Here is a 10,707-nt window from a genome sequence, read left to right on the forward strand (position 1 = left end):
TGTAGTTTTTGCATGTTCAACATGGATTGTAGGTCAAAAGTTGAATGAACGAGTACTTATGTCCTTTCGATTTCTTACAGGATGAGTCGTTGTTGCCCATAACACGCTAGCATTCTTCTAATGAATGCTGATTGGTTAGTGAAGGACTGACTACATCCAGAAATCCCGCTTGATGGCATCCGAAGCAGAATCAGAATGTCAGAGCATTAGCAACATTCGCAACAACATTATCAAGCCAAAACTCTTTCTAGCATGTGTATTGACATGGAGAGCCTAACCTGTCAGCTGTGTTGTCGATGCCTCGAGAGAAAAAAGGAAGTGACCAGAGCTTGCCGTAAAGCAGTATCTCGGGTCGTACGATGTGTATGACATCATTGACATTTTAAAAGGCTTTTTAGAACAGAAAGGCAACCTTAAAAAAATCTAACACCCAGCAGTGTGTATTTTTTTTGCCTCCCCTTTCAAATTCAGAATTCAAATTACTAGACAAAAAATTATATCCAGAGAAAAGTGGATTTTGAGGGGTATAGCTCCATAGACCTCCATTCATTCTGCACTCGCTCGTTAGTGCCCTCATATGGAACTAGAGTGTACTTTTATGGTTTCTTTTTGTGATTTTCCTTAAGACACATCAGTGTCTTAAAAAAAAGACCACACCGCAGGTGACAAAATGCACGGTGTGCTGTACTGACCATCATTGTGCCCCAACCGTCATGGTTGTGCCTAACCTTAACCTCAACCTCTGTGCTCTTACTTGACTCTGCTTGCTCTGACCTTAACCTCTCTCCTCTGCTACGACTCCTGGCCTTTAACTAATCCTAACCTCAACCGTCGTTGTGATGTAGTCCAGCAAAAAAAAAAAAACGAATAGCAGTATAGCCTATTGCTAACGCCTTTCTAGATTATCTATTGAAAGAACTGAGAGGCAGGTGCTCTTGCGTTAGCAAGATAACTAGTTTACATAGCTACAGTATGTAGGTGTTTGCGGTATCTAGCTGTTCTTGCATTCCTAATTCAGCATTAATAAAAAGCAGATGAGATAAAGCTAGCAAGTCTAGCTAACATTGACATTTGCTCATTGCTTAATTGGTGATTTAGAAGACCGTACTGTTCAAACTAGTTAAGAACATTTAATGTAGCGAACGAGCAAGCTTGTTTGGAGACACGTTAGCATGCTAGCACAGCTAGCCTAGAATAACGTATTTCTTATAAACACCGCCCTCGAATAAACGCCGCACCAAAAATGAACATTATGTAATAATCGATGTGTAATAATCATTGTGTAATAATCGAAGCGTTTAATCAAAGAATTACGGTCATCAATACATCAACAAACAAATTAACCACAACTTACCATTTATTTTAAATAACCACGGGTAATACAGGAATGTAGAAATCTCACAACTTGGCCCCAAATTAAGTAAATGTAAGAGATCGTCTAGTTAAAATTGCATGTAATCAAGTTTAAAAGTTTAAGGTTTGTTTGTTTTGATGTAGTCTCAACGTATGCTGAATGTAAAATGGAGGACCCTTTCCCAGATCCCAACATTTTGACTATTTTTGACACAATTGAGACTTCTTCGACAAGTGCGACAAAATCTAACTGTTACAATAAAACACTCTATAGCGTGCAGGCTGACTACCTCTGTCTCGTAGTGGGCTGCTGGGGCTTGGGATATAGCTTGCCATTTACGGCAGATAAGGAGCAAAACAGCTCTTTGTTGAACGCAGTTTGGGAATTTGCACACCAATTCCTCTGTCTGTGACTGAACACTCAGTAGAATGTGAGCCAGCATTGCTGAGCTCCACTCTCAGGGCAGAGAGAGATCATAGGTGGAGCTCTCCCCGTAGTCATCACAAGAGACTTTTACCCAGTACTTTCTCCTGACCCTGAACATCTATACAACCTGACAAATAGACACAATATACTCTTATTAATGGCAAACTCACATGAGAACATACTTACTAGTATCCAATGACTAGTTCTATTGATTAGTGAGAGTTCTGTTGATTAGTGAATAACATAAGTACACAGGAAATCAAATTTTCCTCCACACACACCCTAGCCCCTTGTACGGAATTAAACAAAATGTTAATCTGTATGCCGGATGTGTCTGATTGTATATGTGTGCGTCTTCCCCTTAGATTTTCTGTCTGCAATGTACCGGCCATTTTGATTTCCTGTTTTGGCTCCTTCTCGTCCCTTTTGACATGTGCCCGCATGGGTGAGCGGTGAACATACAGTTACAGACCGTTTTGTATTAAAAAAATTCTTCAGTCGAAGTTGAGACGATTCTTCCATCACTGCCTGGTGTCTAAGCATTAAAAAAATAAAAATAAACATAACTCAGACTACCCCGGAATTACAGTTCCACCTGTAATTTATTATGGACAATCAAAACCCACATCCTCAATATTTCAGAGCAAAACTGTCAATCCTGCAGTAAGGGTGTAACAATACACTCATCTTACAATTCGATACTTATTACAATACTGGTTTCACAATACAATACGTATCACAATATATATATATATATATATATATATATATATATATTTTTTTTTTTTTACTGCAATTCAATTAAGAGATGTATTTGTTCATTCAACTTAGTTTAACTCAGTTCAAGCTATTTCTGTGAATGCACACAGGTGCAGAGTTGGTTGCATTCTGGTAGCTTAACCAATAGAATAAAACAGACGTCATATTGTTAAAAATATTGCCATAACTACAATACATATTGTAACATTTTTGCATTGCGATATATTGTGCCACAATATATTGTTACACCCCTACCCTGCAGTAAATACACTTAAAAAGGTTTGAATTTAAGAAACCTACACAAAAAGATTCGGTTAGAAAAGCATCTGGGGCAGAGTAGAAAGCAACAGTCTGAGATGGAAGTTTGCAAAGTCATTTGCTAATTTTTATTTGAAAATTGCATTGCCATTCACCCAATAAATCTCATCTAAGGCACTGCTGAACATGTTGGTTCATTGGGGACATTTACTACTTTTTTTTGCATAATTCAAGAACCTCGTAGGAAATGTGTATTTCTTCTTAAACCAGGCAGATATGAACAAATGATTTCTGATTCATCTTTACAAATTATGTTCAAAACCATAAGAAATACTTTCTTTAATGAAAAGCTTTCCTGACGACTAAGAAACAAAATTCTAAGCAGCCCACACATTAAATGTATATGCTGCTCATCACACAAACTTGTATTGCAATGATAAATGTAACGCCACATTCTTGCTTAAAGGTACTTTTAACCCTTGTGTTATCTTCGGGTCATTCTGACCCATCAGTCATTGTAACCCACCGTCGTATTGCGACAACTTTACCGCATACAAAAACAAAGTGAAGAATTTTCTTTTAACCGTTGGGCTGTCTCAGACCCCCCACATTGCGAAGGTTAAAATAAAATTATTTTTATTTGTTTTTGTATTGGGTAAAATTGGGTAAACACAACGATGGTTCGTTATGAACCTTTGGGTCATGTGACCCGAAGGCAGCACAAGGGTTAATGTAGCCTTCCTTGAATTCGGGTACTCTGTTGAAGTTTAAAACTATTGGATCTGCCCAGAGCTACTCTGGATCTGCCATAACCAATCGCTAGTCTTAGCCAACTCCTTCACCACTACTGTAACGGAGCTAGCTGCCGTAGCTGGAAAATCAAACTTTTCCCGAACCCCGTGGGAGGAGGGCCACAACATCATGGCCACCAACAAAACTCAGCAAAGATTGTTCTTGCTCCGGCTTTAACTTCTGGATAGTCAGCAGCGTTACAACGGACCAAATGGCTTCTTTCTCCGCCGACATTACTGAACTACAACTCAAACTAGCGCACAACATCAATGTCATCGTTTTCAGCCACTCCCTCTGTTCGCTGATTGGACCACCAAAAATATTTCTGGCAAAAACCGACTAATATACAGACAATACATCTTGACATGCACCGCTATGGTGGGACTACTTCCTACATAAATTCATCCTGATCTTCAATTGACAGATGATTGTCAGTACAGCCCAATAGTTTTCGAAGCTTCCAGAAATGCTCTTAAATGATGACCCATTTAAAACAGTTTTCAGAAAAATGTTCTCCTAAATGTTTGAAGAGTAATTTAAAAACTTCCAAAGAATCCAATTTTCATGGAAAAAGCAGGACCATCCATCTCTCAATTTGACAAGCGATATTTCCTTCTGAAAAGGAATAAATTGGACTAGGCTTTTTTGTATGACATGGCATTTACTCTCCTTACTAATCAGAATTTATTGGTAAAATTATGAAAATAGGTTTAATTATTAAAAAAAAGAAAAGAAAACTCAAAAGAAAAATTCAAGATTTTCCCAATTACAGAAAATACACAATTAATAAATTTTTACTCTTCCGAAACATTATTATTTTATTTTTTTACATTATAGCAGCAACTACAGTTCTTTAGAACAAAATTTCAAGAATAATCTTCAAAAGTCCAATTAAAATAGTCCAGAAAATTGACTCCTCCTCCTCAAAGTCTTCATCTGGTGCTTGGCGGTATTTCTGTGGCCTTATTCTGTCCTCTGATGTGTAAAAGCTTTTATCAAAATGATCCTTGGGAGCAGTCTGATCATAAAACACACGCATCTCAAACTCACTCTCCTGGTGTGATGGGTGTCCATAGATTCCAATCCCAACTGGCCTTATAAAGTCCCTGGGTACCACAACTGCATCTTTACCGCATGTCACCGACTGCAGTTTGTAAGTGTCAAAACTTGGTCGCAGGGTCTTGTCGGACACATATAGGTCAGCGTCTCCTTTCAGGCTACGCAAAAGCAGAATGATCCTACCATCGTGGTTAAGACGCAAGTAGCTGTAGTTACCGGCCCCTATGTGGCCCTGGACCACATGCAGCAGCAGCCATTCCTCAGAGACAGCATCTTCCTCTGAAGGATGCAGGAATCCCCTGGCCTGGGACAGGAAGACAGCAACTGCCAGGAGACAGCTGGACAACACCATGGTGGAGATGTTCAATCACCGACAGGTTATCACCATTATTCTAGCATTTGTTGATAACCTGGAGAACAGTATAAAAGGGACATTTGAAATATGAGATATTTAATTAGATATAAAAAGGTAAAAACTAGTTTAGCTTATATCCCCTATTTCTTAACTATCAGCAACGGTAATTAATGCCGATTATTGCTGCTAGTTTTATTTTGGTTGTTAAGGAACCTAGGGTGGGACCTATGTAAGAAACAACTAGGACATAACACCTTTACAGCTGTGGCCTACATTTACAGACAGTGGCAACACCGATTGTATTCGATGCACTTGTTCAAGCCCACTGGATTTCTCTCACAGAACAAAATGAACTGAAAAAACGTATTGCTTTTTGTATAAAGTTGATCAATTGCATATATCTTTAACATACTGCAAAACAACTTTTCAGTGTTTGTGAAGATTAACTAGTTACAAATAAAATGAAACACTTGTTGTTGTTTTTACTGTTAATTACTTCTATAGTCTTTTCCTATTTGACCTACATCAAAATCTAAAATATTTATATAAATATTTACAAAATATCCTTATTCTTCTGATAACCAGTAGCAGCTAATCAGAATATATACTTTACTACTTTTTACAATGGGAGAAAATGAAGTGAGCGGAATTAAGTTCAAGTTATCGTTGATGCGGCCCTCCAACACACTTAAGGTTTCTCATGTGGCCCCTTGAAAAAATGTATTGCCCACCCCTGTATTAACCTATGGAGTGATCAAAAGAAAGGACGTGGGGGAAATTTTTCATGCTCAATATCCAAAGCTTACCACCTCATCTGTGAAACATGGTGGAGGTAGTGTTATCACATGGGCATGTACTGCTGCCACTGGAACTAGATCACTTGTCCTCATTGATGTGACTGCTGACGATTGGAGGGGATGTAACCTGGAGTGTATGAAAAAATGTAATCTCTTCAAATCCAATAAAATGCATTAAATCATTAGACAGCATGTTATGAGACAACACTTTGCACCACCTTACAACTCTGACACATTTTCAACTGCTCAATGACTGCTCAAATGACACATCAGGTATCATGTGTACAATTTATTTTAATTTGCCAGAGAGGTACTAGATACCATTTATTTTTCTATTCATCGTCATTTTTCCTATTGAATCATAAATGGTATATTGCAATTGATTATACTTATGTTGCATATATTTTGGGATTAAAGGCAGGGTAGGCAAGTTGCGTGAAGCTAGCTATTTTAGCTTCTTTTTGACACGATTCAAACCAAAATATCCCACCTTCTCCCTTCAAAGCCACTCCCACAAAACTATAGGAGTATTGAATGGATCGCATGATGTTGATTTATATCATTTAAGCATGATACAATAAGATAGTGATGTATCATTTGAGCATTTTTTTGCATTTGAAACTTAGATTGAATAATGTGAATAGTGCATACCATTGAGCACACAAGGCCAGTGATGTTTCCCTGCGGCAGTTAGTAAAGCAGTCAAAGCATCACTCACTTGTTCAACGTTCATAAAGTTATTTGATGAAACATGTAGGCCTAGCTAGTAAGGGGCCATCCAAAAGTAACAAATAAAAACAATCGTGTTTTTGTGGGGACACTGCCAAAACTGGTGACCTGAGCCAGCTATGAGGGTCGTACGGTTCCAGGTGAGTCAGGTGGCTGAGCGGTTAAGGAATCGGGCTAGTAATCTGAAGGTTGCTAGTTCGATTCCCGGCCGTGTAAATTGACGTTGTGTCCTTGGGCAAGGCACTTCACCCTACTTGCCTCTGGGAATGTCCCTGTACTTACTGTAAGTCGCTCTGGATAAGAGCGTCTGCTAAATAACTAAATGTATATGGACAGTGCCAATAACATACCATAGGAAAAACTGTTTTACATTCCCTTAATGTGTTAGGACTTAATATGCATGCCAATGAAGCTTTAACACTACTCTATACTGTAGATTTATATGTTATTTATGTTCATGGTAGTCTATGCAACTATAACAGTGCAATTCCCCTCACGGATCAATCATAGTCTATTATACTCTAGTGAGTTGGCCGATGACTGTAAATTCCACAATATTTGTTGAGCAGCTCAAATGAGTTAGGGTGTTGTGTGGCTGTAGTAAGATTTTTTTTTTTGTCAAATATAGTCGGCTTGAATTACTGTCATACGGATAGTTTCGATTGACGACAAGCTTTAAAAATGATGTCAGCCGCAATCCTTTATCCTGATTCAAAACAGATCGGGTTGAAAACAAACTACTAACTTGGCTAAAGCTAGTGCTAACTAGCGCGATCTGCTCTGGCGATTAGACCTCCTGATGCAAAATAGTTCGGGTGGAAAACAAACTTGCAACCTCAGCTAAGTTTTTAGAATTTGACCCGTTACTGTATATCTCAGCGTTGTATGTAAATAATTTGGACAGTGAGGATTAACGGGGAGGTTTGTAAATCGAAACTTTCACGCGTAGGGCCCTAGCTACTAGCCTAGGACTACAGGAGCACGTTGGCACTATACTATTATAGTAGGCTAAACTAGTTCTGCTGTCAATAGTTTTGACACCAGTTATCTAGCTCACATGCATGAAAAGTATGCAGGATTTGCATATCATTCACATACATGGTTATGGTTACGTATGCCTACCAGCACATTTGAATGAGCCTAGACGAGTCATCAGACTGCTAGCTCTAGCTCTATCGGTAGTACGGTAAAGACCACCTAAAAAAGCTTGGCACGCTTGCTGGCATTTGAATAAGGGTTTAAAAGATTAGCTAACGTGGTGGATTCTGATCTAAACTTGATCTAAACTTCAGATAGTTTATTATCTTACCGTAAATAACTGCGTACTTTGTGTTATTTATACTCAATTGCGTGAACACAATACAAAATAGTTAAACAGCCTACTGTTTTTTTCAGTGTGCGCCGGACCAGGAAGTGTCTTCTTCTTCGGTTTAATGGCGGGTGACAACCATAGGCTGTGTCTGAAACCGCTAACTCGTTCACTCATTCACTATCCCTTATGTAGTGAAGGGCAGTGAGTGCACTATATTTCAGCAGTGAGTGAACGAAATGAGTGAGCGATTTCAGACGCTGACGTAAATTTCCTGCGCCACTCGGGAGAGGTCACAGACATGTTGGCTGTTTATCAATCCACGGCTGTCTGAAATCGCCCAGTCGTTCACTCATTCACTATCTCCTATAAAGTGAAAGGCAGTGAGTGCACTATATTTCAGCAGTGAGTGAACGAAATGAGTGAGCTATTTCAGACGCTGATGTAAATTCCCTGCTTCAGAGAGCACTCGGGAATGGAAGGCCCAGTGGTCAAGTATTAAGACACCCCCGTGTGTCGACCACATGTAACTAGAGAGGGTACAATTTCTGGGGAAATTGTAGGGTGTGCTTGCTTGCGTCGGTTGCACAGGGGTCCGTTTTTGGATGACATTTTTACAACTGATATTTCTGTATATTTTATATAAAAATGCATACTTATTATTTATAAAGATTACATAGATTTAAAATATTTTTTTTGCTGCTCATTTACAACTGAATTTACGAGTGAAGTGTAGAATGAAATAGATGTCTTCTCATTTCCCCTGCAAGAGGCAGCCTCATCGTTGAATCAAAACGAATACATTTGGCAGACCTGTGTAAAAATGGACCTAATCTCTATGACTTAAACGTCCTTTTAAGTTTTTCCCTTCTCGTGATATTTTAAGGCATTTAGCCTACTAAAGAATGTATAATACATTACAACACATATTCTAGAACTGTAATCACCAGCTGCATATCAGGCACGGCACTAACTATGATCCCAGTTATTAATATGTGTGGCATTTTAATCACTGAATGCATCACGGGCACTGTGCACGAGTGAATATAACAACAGGATTTATGAAGGAGGCATGTCTTAAAGTTATGTATTGTGCTTATTAAAGTTATGCATTGTGCTTATTAAAGTTATGAAACTTAGAAGTGTGCTCAGGCTTAAACATTGGGTCTCACACTGAGTGTGGGAAGCAGGCTGTTCTTTGTGTCTCTATCTTTTCATTTTCAGAAACAACCTTGAATCTGGGTGGAGATGGCACCCGAGCTGGTGGGACGCGTAGGCAAGAACAACTCCCTGATGCACGAGAGAACAAGCTCAACCCTTTTTTAATACTTGTGTTTCAATTGCACTGTATAAATATATGCTGGGGAGGGACAGATAGCCAGTTGGACTTCGTGAACCAGCCCAAACTCTGTTGCGGGTAGGGAAACGTAGACAGCCCCAGAGCTCTGTACTTGTTGATTTCCAACTGCTGCATTAAAGCTGATACTATCGGACCTCTGCGACTCCAGACCACTCTTTCTAGAACACAGATTTGTGTCATAGAATACCATCATTACTTATTGGAATAGACACATAGATTTAGAATCCTTCAACTGGTGACCCCGACGCTGAAAAGAGGGAGTCCAGAGGGTTCCGGCCCGACCGACAGATCGGGAGAAAGATCCATACACCGGTACGAGGAGGCAGACGTAATCGTCAGAGGCGCCTCAACATAAAAAAAAAAAAAGGTAAGCAGACACCTGTTAATTCAAAGTACTGCTATTCGGAACTGAGAACCAAATTTAGACGATTACTATGTTTCATCATACCTAGTCAAACCAACAGTGGTGGGAAATCAACCGTTTTTGTGTTTTGTCTTGTCCAAGGGGAGGTTAGAGTCCTCTCCAGGGGTTAGAGTCCCTAAATTCGTTGTCCTTGTCCAAGGGGAGGTTAGAGTCCTCTCCAGGGGTTAGAGTCCCTAAACTCGTTGTCCTTGTCCAAGGGGAGGTTAGAGTCCTCTCCAGGGGTTAGAGTCCCTAAACTCGTTGTCCTTGTCCAAGGGGAGGTTAGAGTCCTCTCCAGGGGTTAGAGTCCCTAAATTCGTTGTCTTGTCCAAGGGGAGGTTAGAGTCCTCTCCAGGGGTTAGAGTCCCTAAATTCGTTGTCTTGTCCAAGGGGAGGTTAGAGTCCTCTCCAGGGGTTAGAGTCCCTAAATTCGTTGTCCTTGTCCAAGGGGAGGTTAGAGTCCTCTCCAGGGGTTAGAGTCCCTAAACTCGTTGTCCTTGTCCAAGGGGAGGTTAGAGTCCTCTCCAGGGGTTAGAGTCCCTAAACTCGTTGTCCTTGTCCAAGGGGAGGTTAGAGTCCTCTCCAGGGGTTAGAGTCCCTAAACTCGTTGTCTTGTCCAAGGGGAGGTTAGAGTCCTCTCCAGGGGTTAGAGTCCCTAAATTCGTTGTCCTTGTCCAAGGGGAGGTTAGAGTCCTCTCCAGGGGTTAGAGTCCCTAAACTCGTTGTCTTGTCCAAGGGGAGGTTAGAGTCCTCTCCAGGGGTTAGAGTCCCTAAACTCGTTGTCTTGTCCAAGGGGAGGTTAGAGTCCTCTCCAGGGGTTAGAGTCCCTAAATTCGTTGTCTTGTCCAAGGGGAGGTTAGAGTCCTCTCCAGGGGTTAGAGTCCCTAAATTCGTTGTCTTGTCCAAGGGGAGGTTAGAGTCCTCTCCAGGGGTTAGAGTCCCTAAACTCGTTGTCTTGTCCAAGGGGAGGTTGGAGTCCTCTCCAGGGGTTAGAGTCCCTAAATTCGTTGTCTTTGTCCAGAGGGAGGTTAGAGTCCTCTCCAAGGGTTAGAATCTCTGAATACTGTCTATTTGTGTGGAGTCAGATTGAGTGTAATAAAAATAGA

At 40.3% G+C, this 10,707-nt stretch overlaps 1 protein-coding gene across 5 annotated transcripts; it reads right to left on the reverse strand.

The window, feature by feature from the left end:
- Positions 1–2,551: 2,551 nt before the first annotated feature.
- On the reverse strand, positions 2,552–8,074 carry c21h6orf120 (chromosome 21 C6orf120 homolog). 5 transcript variants are annotated; one of them, XM_067259753.1, is made up of 3 exons: positions 7,913–8,074; positions 5,813–5,927; positions 2,552–5,058 (listed from the first exon to the last, which is right to left on the reverse strand). In XM_067259753.1, exon 3 carries the CDS (start codon positions 4,998–5,000, stop codon positions 4,443–4,445), a length of 558 nt encoding a protein of 185 aa, XP_067115854.1. In that variant the 5' UTR covers positions 5,001–5,058; positions 5,813–5,927; positions 7,913–8,074; the 3' UTR covers positions 2,552–4,442. The 5 variants fall into 5 exon arrangements, with proteins under 5 accessions (XP_067115854.1, XP_067115855.1, XP_067115851.1 ...); XM_067259754.1 differs by having other exon boundaries at positions 2,552–4,986; positions 5,810–5,927; XM_067259750.1 differs by having other exon boundaries at positions 5,810–5,927.
- Between the last annotated feature and the right edge of the window lie 2,633 nt (positions 8,075–10,707).

The sequence above is a fragment of the Osmerus mordax genome, chromosome 21 (assembly GCF_038355195.1).
Source record: "Osmerus mordax isolate fOsmMor3 chromosome 21, fOsmMor3.pri, whole genome shotgun sequence".
In the NCBI taxonomy this organism is placed as follows: domain Eukaryota; kingdom Metazoa; phylum Chordata; class Actinopteri; order Osmeriformes; family Osmeridae; genus Osmerus; species Osmerus mordax.